Below are 15,012 nucleotides of genomic sequence, written 5' to 3'. Positions count from 1 at the left end.
AAAAAAAAAAAACATAAAAAAAATACACCCTACTGACTTATTGGTCTCTTCTACTTTCCCCACCATTTTATAGAGGTATAAGTTGAAGCTCCTGGGCCCCAGTGAAAAATCTATTACAAGGTCCCCATTTACCCGGTACCAATAACTACACTTTTTGGGTTTTTGGGGCCCGAGTGCAGCTGTTACCCCTGCACCCCCTATAGCTACATTCCTCTTTGAAACCCTCGACTATAAAACATATAGTAAATATTTCTTATGAAAATGTACAATGAGCAATTCTATCTTCACATTTTTTCAGCTTTTACGCCATTTCTTAAAAAAAAAAAAAAATTCTTCCTTTCTCACCCATCTTAAATATTCTATAGAATTTTTTACAGCATTCAATTTTTTTTTTCACACTGATGACACACATGAATCATCCAAAAACAGGTTGTCAAAAAAATAAATAAAAAATTCTTAAACCAAAAATTTTTGAATTTTTCACATTAAAATTGAAAATTCTAAAACCAAAAATGTTTGAATTTTTCACATTAAAATTGAAAATTCTAAAAACAATTTTTTTTGAATTTTTCACATTAAAATTGAAAATTCTAAAAACAAAAATGGTTGAATTTTTCACATTAAAATTAAAAATTCTAAAAACAAAATTTTTTGAATTTTTCACATTTTCCTTCGACCACTACAGGAAGTGATCTCATGTAGAACAAAAGGACAAAAGACACGTAACAGAATTAAAAATTTCAGTAAACAAGATCCCACACGGAACACAACGATGACAACAAATTTTTGTGATATATGTTCTATCAAACATGCTATCCTTTCGTTTCTTTAGTTTTGATTTTTGTTTTTTTTTTTAAGGGTGCATTTGGTTAAAATCAACTCGATCATCAGAAAAATCTTCAGTCTTTTATTAAAATTTTTTTACCAATTTTTTATGTCTAGAAATTATATTCATGAGTGAGAAGACGCCTCAGAAGCCGAATTCCGATTTTTCGCTAGAGCAATCGACGCGTCAGGCCTAGCGAGTCGAATGTGTAGTCCGCTTGGGTTCCATGCCAGGAGCGTACGATGGAGGTCTGGAGGAGGAGATGCAGATGTGGTTGGTCTTGGGCACGTAGCTTCTTCTGTATAAGTAATTCCGCTAGTGATAGAGGGAATCGGCGTCTACTTACTGTCCATGCATCGGTGGTCCCATCAACAAGGTAACAGTCATGGGTTGTCCAGAATTCTGTCCTACGCTTTTTGTTCTACATTCATTGAAAATTCACAGACCCCCAAGAGGATAATTTACATCAAAAGATCTCGAGAACGAAAAAAATTTTTTTAAGTTCGACAAAAGAAGGAAATTCTTCTAAGTTCTTGTCTTGAGTTAACATTAGTTGCTAAGTTATAACTTCTCCTTGGAAGGAACCCAGATGAAGGGTCCAGATTGTTCCTCAATTACCAGTTTGCAGGAGTTATATATATCATCCAAAGTGTCACCTTGAACGATGGCTGCAAAATTTCCAAAAAAAAAATTAAAAAAAATTGAGCAAAAAAGTTATTTGGGACCAATTGTGTTTCATGCATGTACCAATTTAAAGGGGAAAATAATTCATGTATTAGTAAATCAAAAATTTGAGCAACAGTTAGGCCAGAGTTTTTTTTGGTCCGGAACCTGAGATCAGGTTCCGGTCCAAAATGCGGGTAGCTGCCACTGGATGCCGGTGCAGTGCATCGGCATCCAGTTGCGCACTCCACTCCGGATTAGGCCCAAATGAATGGGCCTAGTCGGGAGGGAGTGACTTCAGGCGGTTTTGCGAGGCGACTCGGCCTGAAGAATGAGCATGTCCGGAACAAACCGCTCCCGGAAAAAAAGAACTTACCGGCTCCCATTGATTTCAATGGGAGCCGTCTTTTTGGTCAGGGTTTTGAGGCGGATATGGCCTCAACATCCTCACCAAAATACCCCATTTGAACTCAGCCTTAAAGTTTGGTCATTAGGTTTTACTCAATTACAGAGATATTGGCATTTTTCTATTGAGCAAGGATGACCATTTTGGAAAAGTGACCCCATGAAGTGCCATCATATTGACCATTAACGTAGAATTGGGTCATTTTGTCAGCCCATTCCATCAATAACAACATGACATTACTACCATTGATCTGGAATGGTCATTTAATATCGACAACTTGTGCACTTCCTGCAAAATGGCCACCGCAACACAAAAATCTACCAAAATTTTGGCAGAAAAAAAAAAAACATGATTGGCAAATTTTTAATACTGATTTTATAGTTTCCTTTTATACCCTGACTGTTGTCACCACTAGGGGCCTCACATATAAGTCAGCACTCTAGTGGTGGTAACCAGCAGGTGAAAGAGGAATATTCGATATAATAAGAGGCACATAAGGAGTCACCTGTAAAAAACTCTCCAAATTCCTGTTCTAACTTCAGCGCTCGATCATAGGTTTTCCTCGCTTGTTCTTCTGTCAGACGCTTGCTGATTTCCCTGTGTAAAATAAAGGAATAGGAAGTAAGAATTTCAATGATTAGTAAATTACTACGCGGGTAACTTGTTGGGCAAATTCTAAAAACAAAAATTTTACCAAAATTTTTTGTTTTTATATTTCCTATATAATGAGGTTTTGCATTGGTCTGCGAAAATGAAGCTCAGACTCTCTCTCTTTGTAGCTTGTGCTGAGTACACCAGGGGTAGGCTCTGTAGCCATCTCATTATCATTCCCTGCAGGGTTACAATGACAGATAACACCTATATAGATAACACAGGATCTACCCTTAACAATAGGTGACCGTTCATCTCCACCTCGCTCTCCCTGCACAGTGACTACTCGATAATAGTGTCCCAGGCTCTTTGTAACAGCTCCCCAATATGGCTAAAAGATAAAGACCTACAGTTCCCTAATAGGGTGCATGGCAATGGATTTTATAGATAGATATCCCCTATAATAATTAAAGGGATCCTATAATTCGATACCCTTTTTTTCTCCCTAACATGTAGGAATAGCCTCAAGAAAGGATATTCTTCTCCTACCTTTAGATGTCTTCTCCGCGCCTCTGTTCGGTAGAAATCTGGGTTTGTCTTTGGTATGCAAATGAGTTCTCTCGCAGCACTGGGGGCGTCGCCAATGCTGTGAGAGAACTCTCCAGCGCCGCCTCCATCTTCACCTGGAACGCCCTCTCCCTGTGTCTTCTTCAATCAATTCAAAGCTGGTGTAAGTGGCCATTTTCTTGTGGCCCGGGCATGCGCAGTTGGTTCTGCCCGAGGCCTAGAAGATTGAAACCCAGGAGCAAGCTAGATTTCATCCAAGCCAAAGGCTTAACGTTAAGCTCCTGCACCCAATATAAAATCTACCATGTACCCCATAGAATAGTGGTATATTTTATGAGGTGGAGGGACCTTTGGGACCCCTCATGTTTTCCACGGCCCGGTAACTGCTACCTCTGCATCCCTCATTTCTAGGCCTTTGTATAGAGCCATCAGTAATGCCCAACCTTCGCCCCCTCTATCTCTAACTACACCCATGTACTTACATTAATATCTCCACAGATTTGGGTTTTATGAAGATCGCTATAGGATAAAGTTGTGCTACTTGTAGTCGCTTGATAGCGTTTCCCGATACATCTAGAATACAGTGCTTTCCCTGTAAGGAAGACGGTAAAACTATGAGATCAAGCATAAGACGTCTGACACATCACTGACATTAATGACTGATGGGATTTTACTGGATCCAGAACCAGGTAACAACAGTTACCCCTAGGGTACATCCCTGGTTGTAATGTGAAATTCCCCTTTATATCTAATATTATCATGTAATTTAAAGAAAATAAAAATTCTACTAGCAGGAGGACGCAGCTTCTAACGGATATATTTAATTTTTTGTTTGTGTAGTGGCCCCATGAGAATTGTCCAGTTTTGCATGTTGTTTGTGTATGTCCATAAGCATCATGTGATCATGTGTATCTCAGTTTGGATATCAGTGAAAAACCTGCAATCGGTTGTTATGGAGAACTGGAGTAAAGCTGTGTGTATGTGACCTTGTGTAACAGTGTCATCCATAGCACCCTGCTCCTTTAAAGCTGACATACAGCAGTGAAGAAAAATGGCTGATACTGTGGCTGAGCTATGTATGTAACCGGCTTGTGGTATTGTGTGCAGAGAAGTGTATCTTTATCCTTCTGCCTGTGGTACTGTGTGCTGATGCACGTATCTATTCCTACGGCATGTGGAACTGTGTGCAGACGCATGTATCTAATCCTCCGGCGTGTGGTATTGTGTGCAGAGGTGCAAATCTAATTCTCTGGCGTGTGCTATTGTGTACAGAAGCATGTATCTAATCCTCCGACAAATAGAACAGTGTGCAAATGCGAGTATCTAATCCTCCGGCCTGTGGTACTGTGTGCAGAAGCATATATCTAATCCTCCAATGTGTAGAACTGTCAAGTCTGAGAACATGAATCAAGATTCTTATACTTTATATTGTATGTTATATGTTGCAAATACTATTTTTCCCCTTGCTACTGAGTGCTGACAGTTTGAGACAAAGGACTTTGAATCCAAGATGGAGCTTATTTCCTGTTTTCCATGCCTCGTGGTGGAATTCTTTGGGTCAGAGGAGGCGGTGCCCAGCTGGATGTCAGAGGTCTGAAGCCAATGAGAGATGGACAACACTCAGGAATGCCAGAGGATGCATTAACCCCTCCTTTCTTTGTTGGATAAGTGTGTGAGCTTTTCAATAAAATTGAGCAGTGCAAAGCTGACCTCAGGGGGCTAAGCATGGCTGATCTTGATACGGAAATTCATTGTCTGTGTCATTATTAGTAATTTAAACATGTTCATTAATTTGGACTGACTGATTGATCCAAGATATAGTCGATTATGGCCACAACAGAAAGATGTGCAGACGCGTGTATCTAAGCATCAAACATGTGGTAATGTGTGCAGAGGTGCGTATCTAATCCTCTGGTGTGCGGTACTGTGTGCAGATGTGCGTATCTAATCCTCCAACGTGTGATATTGTGTGCAGGCGCGTGTATCTAATCCTCCTGCGTGTGGTACTGTGTGCTGATGCGCATATCTATTCTTCCGGCATGTGGAACTGTGTGCAGACACGCGTATCTAATCCTCCGGCATGTGGTACTGTGTGCAGATCTAATCCTCCAGCGTGTGGTATTGTGTGCAGGCGCGTGGATCTAATCCTCCGGCGTGTGGTATTGTGTGCAGGCGCGTGGATCTAATCCTCCGACGTGTAGAACTGTGTGCAAATGTGCGTATCTAATCCTCCGGTGTGTGGTACTGTGTGTAATAAAAATATAAGATGTCAAAAAACCTGAAAATAAAATGTGAATATAGAAACCATAGAAAATAAAATGACTTACTCTTTCTGCCACAAACTTGACAGACTGTACACTAGTTCCATATAAATTGTCATTATATTGTCCAGCCTCTATAAATTTGTGCTCTTGAATATCCTTTTCCATCTGCTCCCGAGATATGACAAAGTGGTAATCTCTTCCGTCCACCTCATAGTCTCTCTTTGGTCTCGTCGTATCTATTTGGGGAAGAGCAAGTTACAAACAAAATCCCACAACAAGTCATTTTATATCTTCTAGGGCGGATCCATTCTGAGTCCCCTTACTACTCTAGAGCAGTGGTTCTCAACCTGTGGGTCGCGACCCCGGTGGGGGTCGAACAACCAAAACACAGGGGTCGCCTAAAGCATACCTCCCAACCGTCCCGGTTGGTGGGAGTTATGTCCCGCTTTCAACTGATCTGCGCCCGGAGGACGCCGATGAGTTGAACACACAGGCGATTAAAGCAGGAGCTGTCACAGCCAGCTCTTGCTTTAACGCTGTGCTGCGGCTTCTTTATGTGTAGCTGCGATGTGATGACGTCACATCGCGGCTACAACTATATGAGTGAGCGAGACTGCGGAGAGAGCAGCAGGGGAGTGTTGGAAGGTGAGTATAAGTGGTTTTTTTTTGTTTTAAACATTAAGGTGGAACATAATGAAGGGGCAGATGAAGGGGGGGCGGCATGACACTGGGGGCAGAGATGGAGGGACATGAAGCTCTGGGCAGAAATGGGGGAACATGAAACTGGGGAACAGATGGGGCCATGAAACTGGGGGAAGAGATGGGGGACTTGAAACTGTGGGCAGATGAAGGGGGGGGGGTACAGCATGACACTGGGGACAGAGATGGAGGAACATGAAACTGTGGGCAGATGAAGGGGGAGTATGGCATGAAACTGGAGGCAGAGATGGGGGGACATGAAACTGGGGAAGAGATGGGGGACATGAAACTGGGGGCAGAGATGGGGGGGACATGAAACTGGGGGCAGATGAAGGGGTTATATGAAACTGGGGAGAGATGGCGAGGGGACATATAATGTAAGGGTGACTGTAGGAGGATTATACTGTGTGGGAGCACATGAAAAATGAATGAGAATGGGCGGGGTCAACATAAAAGTGGGCGGCGCTAAATTCGCCACGGCGCGCCGCATATTTTGCCCCTCTTTCTAATCTTCAAAAGTTGGGAGGTATGCCTAAAGCCATCAGAAAATACATATTTCCGATGGCTTTAGCCACTGAGAAGCCGCACTACTGTCTGCAGCAGCGCTATTCAGCTGGAATGCACGCTGTTATGGACACATGTTCCAAACTGAATGGGGTCACCGCAACATGAGGAACTGAATTGCGGGGTCACGGCATTAGAAAGGTTGAGAACCACTGCTCTAGAGGAAACACTCCGCCTTCTCTGTTGCCTGAAATATAAGACCAGGCATCCTAAACCACACCCTTTTAGCTAAGCCCCGCCCTCAAACAATCTATAACTAATATGGACTCCTAATATAATCCTATAACATCTTATACTTACGAGGGACACATGAGCCAAATTTATCAGGAAACTCCGATATTAAGTCATCATTGATCCGATCTTTCATGGGACCAAGAATAATGACCGGCCTTGTGTAATTAACTGCAGAGAGATGACATCATGTGATTAATATTTTCTTATATTCTATCATCATCTATCATAGGACAGCATCTAAAAGTCTCAGGAGGTTTTTCTGTCTTAAATACGTAAACTAGACCTTGTCTGCTGAATTAAGTGACAACTTCAATTTATAGGTTGTCAGATGAAAGGAAAACTCCAGGCAAGAAAGAGGTGGGGCATGATAGAACAATAGGAGCAACCATCATGCTCCACCCCTGAGGATCTCTTCTAGGTATAACACATTGTATCAGCTTTAATAGAATGTTGTAGTGTACATGTAAGTGTGAATAAGTGGTGTACATGGAAGATTGAGGGCCCCTATAGAAACAACCCTCTATAATTCGGTACCATATATTAGGACCCTTGGGGCATCACATCTCTAATCCACAAATAGGTTCTCTCAACTGTACAGTACATTAGATTTTGCTCACACCTAATAGTACTAGAATGCAATTTAGAGCCAGATTTTCCGAATTATCAGATGCTTTCAAGGAAGTTCAATAATAATCAGAATAAGATCATATAGTAAACATCGCCTGCTGGACTAGTACAAGACAGCAATGGCATCAGACAAGTGGGCGTGGATTGCCAGTTGCAGTAGTACTGGTGGTGATACTAAACTGAAGAGGACCTTTCACCACTTCTACCAACTCCAATTTTCTGCATACCTAGATAGGTGACACCCCATTGATTCCAAAGCAGCTGAAATTGTTTCTCAAGCCCCCACCATTCCTGAGCAATCATTAATATTAGTTTTGGAACTCAATATACCATTTAGACTATTGTCAGTAGGGTGGTCCTTAGCTGGAGAAAACAGCCATGGACTGCCCACCTGACAGTAGAGAGTCTAATTTGTATATTGGGTCTTCAAACTAACAACCCTGATTACTCAGGAATGGTGTGGGCTAGAAAAAACATTGCAACTATGCTGGAATCAGTGGCGTGAAGAAGGAGTTGGTGGAGGAACTTCTTATAATGTTTCTACTGGGGTTTCCATAGTTTTGCTGGCAAAAATAGTAACATAGGCTGTGCTATTCTTCATATTAACTGCGAGGCCACGGTGCCTCCATATTAGTATTAAGATGACTTACATGGTTCTCAATGCCAGTCTTCTGCCTCCATTACGCACAGCCAATGGAACTTTACGTAGATGCAAAGAATATATGAAAAGTCTATGGGAAAACTTACTTTCCTGCCTGGTAACCGGCTCGTACGACAGAATACAGTCCTCTTGTCCTCCTGTTAAAGACAGATAAAATACCGAGTGTCATTAACCATAAAACACAGAGAATTAGAAGTAAAAACATGAAGACGGAGGGGGGTGGGGTGGGGGGGGAGACGCGACGGGTCCTGCAGGGCGGATTAATGAAAGGATGAATTATTGATCCTGTTACACAATGGAGACGGAATCTTTCTTAATATATAATAGGCCGGATTGTGCGCAGAGATACTTCACCGTCCGATGAATCAATAACAGACCAGTGTGAATCCTGCCCAGGAAACGTTCCATTTATGATCTTAGTATTATGAGATAAAAAGCGGAAGACAAAGAACGCGGCTGATGAGAAGTACAAAGGAATTCTTCACGTTGTGCGGCAAAGAAAGCATAAGCCCCCTCTTCGGTGGATCGGGGAATGGAGTCTTTAGGTATAAGATTACTGAGAGAACTGACATTTTTCAGACCCCCTAACAGGTTTGTAGATGTTCTTTCTTAAGGGGATACTCATATTTTTGGGTAGTTAAAGGGGTTGTCCAGAGAGGTTTTTTTCCATGGTGGTTCTGGGCTGTTTGGTGGCTCTCAAGTTGGTGATGTCACATTCAATCGATGACACGGCCTGTTTGTAGCTCAGCCCCAATCAATTGAACCCGATGAGCTGTAATACCAATCACAGCCACTATACAAATGTAAGGTGCTGTGCTTGCTAAGTAGTGAGGCAGTACCTACGTTGCAGCCTCCTCGATCCCCTGATCGGTGGTGTTCCTGGTGTCGCTGCCAATCTTCAGAGGATGAACTAGCCTATAGAAACCCCCTTTTCCCGCCAATACAACATATCCACAGGATAGAGGTCTAATCGCTAGGGGCCCGACCATATTGGATATGTATGGACTCTGCTCAAAGGGATTCTATCATTAAAACTGATTTTTTTTCTGCCTACCACGTAGGAATAGGCTTATGAAAGGCTATTCTTCTCCGCACCGGCGTTCGTTATATAATCTGGTACGCAAAGGAGTTCTCTCGCAGCACTGGGGGTGGTCCTCAGCACTCAAACAGCACTGGAGGAATCCCCAATGCTGTGAGAGAACTCTCCAGCACCGCCTCCATCTTCTTCAGGAAAGGGTCTTCTTCGCGTCTTCTTCCGGCGCTGGCTTCAAACTTCTACGCCTTGGGCCTAGGGCAAAGCCGACTGCGCATGCCTACCGGCCACAAGAAAATGGTCGTTTACACAGTATTGTAAGCGTCCATTTTCTTGTGGCCCGACAGGCATGCGCTGTCTGCTCCCCGAGGCCTAAAAGAAGACCCGTTCCTGAAGAAGATGGAGGTGGGGCTGGAGAGTTCTCTTGCAGCATTGGGGACTCCCCCAGTGCTGTTTGAGCGCTTTGGACCGCCCCCAGTGCTGCGAGAGAACTCATTTGCATACCGATGAAAACTGGTTTATATACCGAACGGCGGTGCGGAGAAGACATCTAAAGGTAGGAGAAGAATAGCCTTTCTTAAGGCTATTCCTCCGTGGTAGGGAGAAAAAAAAAAATCAGTTTTAATGATAGGATCCCTTTAATAGTGGCTGCAGGTAGCAATATTATAGCAAGATGACGGGCCACCTCCCTTCCCCTCCAATACAGACTGAATTGTGATTTCTCGCTTCTATTTTTGTAATATGCAGATCTGACCCTCTATTAGAAGCGCCTGAAGTCTATAAAACATCTCTCCTATGTATTTAGCTGAAGCCGTAGCTGCGGGAGGCAGATATTTCTGGTGCAATCAAGTGTCCTTGTTCTGACGTGTGACAATATTTCCTCCAGCCTATCAACCTTTTTATCTAGATCGTTCCGTCTTGTTTCGACCTTAGCGCTAACGACAAGGACAATATGAGAATGGAAAAAAATATTCAGCAGCATTTATGTGCCCATAAACATGTAGGAGCAAACTGAAATATGAGCCATTTAATCCAACACAATTTCATGTGTCTGAATATTCATCCCTTTATATGACCATGAGGCATGGAACTTGTCCCTGTCCATTGAACAGCGCCCCTAGTGGCCAGATTGACACAGGACCTGGTAGACTAATCTTTGTTCCGCCATGTTTTATGAAAACATCATGTATGATGTAGAACCTATGGTTCCTACCAAATCTGTCCTGACTATGACTATCTTGTAAGGACCAACAACCCCTGGCCAGGGTTGTAATGGAAGGAACCACGTTCCACCAGGACTTGTTTCCAAAACAGTTATCATACGACGCGTTTTGGGGTACTGCACCCCTTTCTCAAGTGTGTACAATACAAGTATAAAAGAGTGGTGTAGACAGCGCTGTACCTCCCATGAGGCGACCGCTTCAGGCGGCGCTATGCCAGGGCCCCAGGGAGGGCGGCATTTTTGCTTACCTAAGCCAGTCCAGGACAAGCTGTCCTGGACTGGCTTAGCACCGAGCGGGGGATTGGGGAGGCCGCTGGAGCAGCGCTGCTCCAGCGGCCTCCCCTCTCCCTGCCTGAGAACTCCGCTAAGCCCCGCCCCTTCGCCCTGCCTCGGGCGGCGAATAGGCCAGGTTCACCCCTGGGTGTAGAGCATGGTTCCTTCCATTATGACCCTCTCCATGGCTTGTTGGTCCTTCCAGTATAAATATCGGCTACAGTCTTCGTAGTCTTTACCTAGGAGTCTGATTCGGTAATAGTAATTCTTCCAGGACTCTTGACGGACCAAGACAGCTCCCTTTGACGAAGATAACCAGGTAGAGGGACACCATAAAACCAATAAAACATTGTAGGCCTTCGAGAAGGAGCAACAAATAAAACATCGGGGTCGGGTCCCACTTCTGTTTCGCCATAAGGCTCCCGTTTTTTACGGCCCTGCAGATGTGTCACCCAATGCAATGTCTCTATAGACTTGAAGGGCTGCAATTCACAACAAAACCACATCTAGAAACACATAAGATAGACATCTTGTGACAGAGTATCACAAAATCATGTTTTTTTGAAAAGCTAGTAATCTCGTGACAACGGTCATCTCAAGTGAAGAGAGAAGGTAAAGGAAGACAAATCTGTATGGCGATTGCGTCCCTTGTTTTTGACATGGTCTTGGTCCTCTCCTGCTTACTATGCATATATTTTGTGAACGCCTCGCTGCTCATATCTCTTGGTGGGGAATTAAACTATGAAGAATAAACATATGGTAGAGAAACCTCCGCTTGGCGTCAGTCTCCCGGGTGTCATTGAGGGAAATGACTTCCAATTTTACAGACCCATTTTCCCTCTCTGGGGTCTTGCTCCACCTCTTACTGAAATATTTTGCAGTTAATTGAAAAACTATATCTTGACCCATTTTCTAGCGAGATGAAAGCTCGGCGCTTCCGCGGAGATCACAGGAGAGGCATTCGGGGAAGTTAAGATCTCTGCTTTTAGCAGAGAAAATAAGTTCGAAAAAATAAAGATCGCCGGGACGTCTCGTGTGGAGTTTTTAATTTTATTTTCTAGATAGATTAGTTAATAGGGCTGATAGAACAAGTTCTTTGCCCAAAAGGGTTAAACAAGGACACAAATTACACAACCGTTGCTCTGATAGAGTCTCTTTCACCGTCTCAGGCTGTTTTCATCCTTTAATAGGCGCATCTCTGCTAATTCCAACACCGTTGAAATTTTGTCTCTAGCCCCCGCCATACCTGAACAGTTTTGGTACCCAATATCCTAACTCATCAATGTGAAGTGGGTGGCGTCAGGTAGGAGCAGGGTAAGGGGTGTAAATCTGAACTCTGCCATTATGTGTCCTCTGATTGGAGCTCTGAGTCACGCCTCCTTGCCCGAGACCACCCAATTGACATTAAAGAGTGTAATTGGGATATTGGGCATCAAATCTAACTGCACTGATTGCTAGGGAATGGTGGGGGCTAGAGACAAATTTCCAATTGCATTGGGATCAATGAAAAGATCTCAAGAGTGTGGAAGTGGTAAAAGGTGTCAGTAGCTAAGATCTTCTGATTGCCTAAACAATGGAGCAGACACGTAGTCTCAGAAGTTTTGTAGTTTTTCACAGTAAGCGGCCCCTCCTCTCTGTAGGTATTGGCCAATCACTGGTCACGTGGGGATAAGGAGCCCGATGGCGTACTACACAGTGGGTGGAGAGGTGGAGAAAACAAAGCTGAAGATGAACGAGGAGGAGGTCAAAACTGGTTACACACGACTGATACGAGATGGGGAGACAGTTGCCTGTGATGATGTGTGACCATGCCCCTGTTGGGGCAATTATGGCATCTTTGCTAAGGCAAATTAATGTGTCTTTTTTTTTTTTTTTTTAACGGGGATTTTCATCAAGTGAGACTACTTCTGAAGAAATAAGATCACTATTTTTATAACCCAGGACAACCCCTTTATTAATCCTCCATCTCAACAACTTTTTGAGCAATACAGAGCAAACAGGATCCCTGCAACCAATAGACATGCCACGGACAAGTCAAGAAGATACGGTCATCTCATATTAGTTAAACATGGATGTGCACAGGGGCAAATCAAAATCAGGGTTTTCCAAAAGTGCACAAAGCCTTTAATATTTCTGTGTATGGTTGGGTCAAGCCTCCTGGATCAGGACTGTGGTTGATACCCAGGCTTTTGCCGGTGCCCCTTCTTGTGTGGTTGCAACTATAGTTGTGCTATCAAAAGGTATGGAGTTGAGCTCCACTGTTTTGTTATATGTAGTTGGTGCCAAGTCATTGCTTTGTGAGGTACTAGGTTTTTTGTTTCGGGCCTATATCCGTTTTTCTGAGTGGAGGCATGCTTTACTAATTTAGAATCTTTCATTTCGGTACCTTTAAAATACCCAATGGCTTCATTGTCAAAAATAGTGGATGCAAAAATGTACATTGCCCCACAGTCCCTCTAAGGCACTGTTCTTCTTGGTGAAAATTAATCTTTTTTTTTCCCCCACAAAAGCAAGTTAACTTGCAGATCAGTGTGGGACCAACCGAGAAAGGGACTTCACCACTGCATTCATTTTAATGGGAGCTTTGGAGAGGAGCTCTGGAGAGGAGCTCTAGTTTGGCTATCTCTGGCACTCTCATTGAAATGAATGGAGCAGTGTACATGCTGCCCAACCATTTCTCCACTCGGAACGTATCACAAAAGCCCCCCATTTTCCACATTAATGGGGTTCTAGATGGTCAAAACTCAACGGATCTGCATGTTATAGGATAACCACCTTAAAATGAACCAGTGAAAAGACTAAGAAATCTAGCAAGTTGCGCCATATCTGCCATACCAAGGGCACCACTGTGATAAATTTGGTGCAGTTTTTGTCTGTCCACTATTATTAATATATCTGCTGCTAAATTTCACAATTTCCATGCATCGTAACTTATGTCATGAAGTGTCGCCATTCGCAGTCATTGGAGCGTGGGATTATTTTGGTCTTTTGTGTCAGGTTTCGTCTTGAGGCTTCTTCAGTCAATTTGACATTGACAAATAACCATTCGGATTGTGTAGAGAAAAGCGGTAACTGCTGACTAGCGAATTTTACCCACAAAACGATTATGTGTCTCCTCCGAAGCGAAGCAGAGATAGCAGCCGGTTCTAGTCGGTCATACACGTTAGTCGTGAACCCCAGAAAAAAGCTGGCTCGGCATCAAAAAATCTGTATGGGTGGCTTCAGGTGTGTCATGGCAGTGACTGGGCACAGTGGCACGTTGGTGGTGCCAGCCACAGCACACCAGCCATATGGCCACCATCCATGGTCAGCATAAGACCTAGTAAACAATGCTTCGTTTTACTGTAACAAATAGTGGACTGAACTTGTTGCAATGTGTCACCCCGGTATCGTCCTATGCCATGTGCCACGGAAGCTGATGGCGCTATAATAATAGGAGTGGTTGGTATTTTTTTCTATAAATAGTCCTTTAGTATAGGATCAAGGGGAAGTCAAGCGGTTGTGTTATTGACTTGTGCTTGCGGTAACTTGGCAGATCTGGCGCGGTGAGATGATAATGTTCCGGACACCTGCTATTTCCCATCAGCGCCCGCTGTCTGGAGAGTCGCCGCTCTTTTTGAGAAAGTCTAATGCTCAGCTGTTTAGGCCTCTTTTCTGCAATAAAGACACTTTTATTTTGCTACTTTGCCTTTTTTTCTTATCATGGTGTGACATCAATTCGGTAGGACTGTGAACCGTAGGAGGTTAAGATGGAAGCGGCGAAAATGACCCAGGAAATAACCGTTCTTAGATGGGCAAGCAAATACTACACAATGCGTACAATTAAAGGGCAACTCTAGCCCTGATATCATCACTAGTAATAAAGGAACGAGCATGTATCCCCCCCTCCCATTAGGCTTTAGGGTGGGGAACAGTTACTCTATAGATCCTAGCATGCGGTTTCACAAATTTTTATCACTAAAATGCATCTAAAAAGTGACTTTGCATAGAGTTTTGCTATTATCGTTTTGTGTATGCAGCTCCTACACAAACCTATGCGTCCCCATGGTTGTAGACCAAATACCAACTGTATGTAATCTGATCCTGTAGCCATCTGTGACTGCTTTCCATCGCTCCTTTTCTAGTGTATGTAGATTAGTAAGAAGAGGAGGCCAGACTACACACGATTTATTTGTAGTCTGAAGTCATGGTGACTAGGGTTGAGCGATCAGGAAAGATCGGATCCCGATCAGCGATCGAGCAAATTTCACGATCGGGATCGTCTGGAAAATGATCGGAAATTGGATTTTGAAATCTCAAGATTGGCTCAACCCCAAAAGTGACTTTTCCCATAGAGAAGCATTGACTAGGGTTGAGCGATCGGGAAAGATCAGATACCGATC

At 43.4% G+C, this 15,012-nt stretch overlaps 1 protein-coding gene across 10 annotated transcripts in view; it reads right to left on the bottom strand.

Moving 5' to 3' along the window:
• Positions 1 to 942: 942 nt before the first annotated feature.
• DLG2 (discs large MAGUK scaffold protein 2) overlaps positions 943 to 15,012 on the bottom strand; it is a 1,022,754-nt gene continuing 1,008,684 nt past the window's right edge. For all 10 annotated transcript variants that reach the window (XM_075266199.1, XM_075266200.1, XM_075266205.1 and 7 more), the window contains 6 exons: positions 8,189 to 8,239; positions 6,881 to 6,982; positions 5,381 to 5,553; positions 3,536 to 3,645; positions 2,401 to 2,492; positions 943 to 1,494 (listed from right to left, as the gene is read on the bottom strand). In XM_075266199.1, coding sequence (XP_075122300.1) covers positions 1,388 to 1,494; positions 2,401 to 2,492; positions 3,536 to 3,645; positions 5,381 to 5,553; positions 6,881 to 6,982; positions 8,189 to 8,239 — 635 coding nt within the window. In that variant the 3' untranslated portion in view covers positions 943 to 1,387. The remainder of the gene's footprint in view (positions 1,495 to 2,400; positions 2,493 to 3,535; positions 3,646 to 5,380; positions 5,554 to 6,880; positions 6,983 to 8,188; positions 8,240 to 15,012) is intronic.

This window comes from Leptodactylus fuscus, chromosome 2 (assembly GCF_031893055.1).
Source record: "Leptodactylus fuscus isolate aLepFus1 chromosome 2, aLepFus1.hap2, whole genome shotgun sequence".
In the NCBI taxonomy this organism is placed as follows: domain Eukaryota; kingdom Metazoa; phylum Chordata; class Amphibia; order Anura; family Leptodactylidae; genus Leptodactylus; species Leptodactylus fuscus.
The sequence above is the reverse complement of the archived record's forward strand: the minus strand, read 5'-3'. Positions and strand labels throughout refer to the sequence as shown.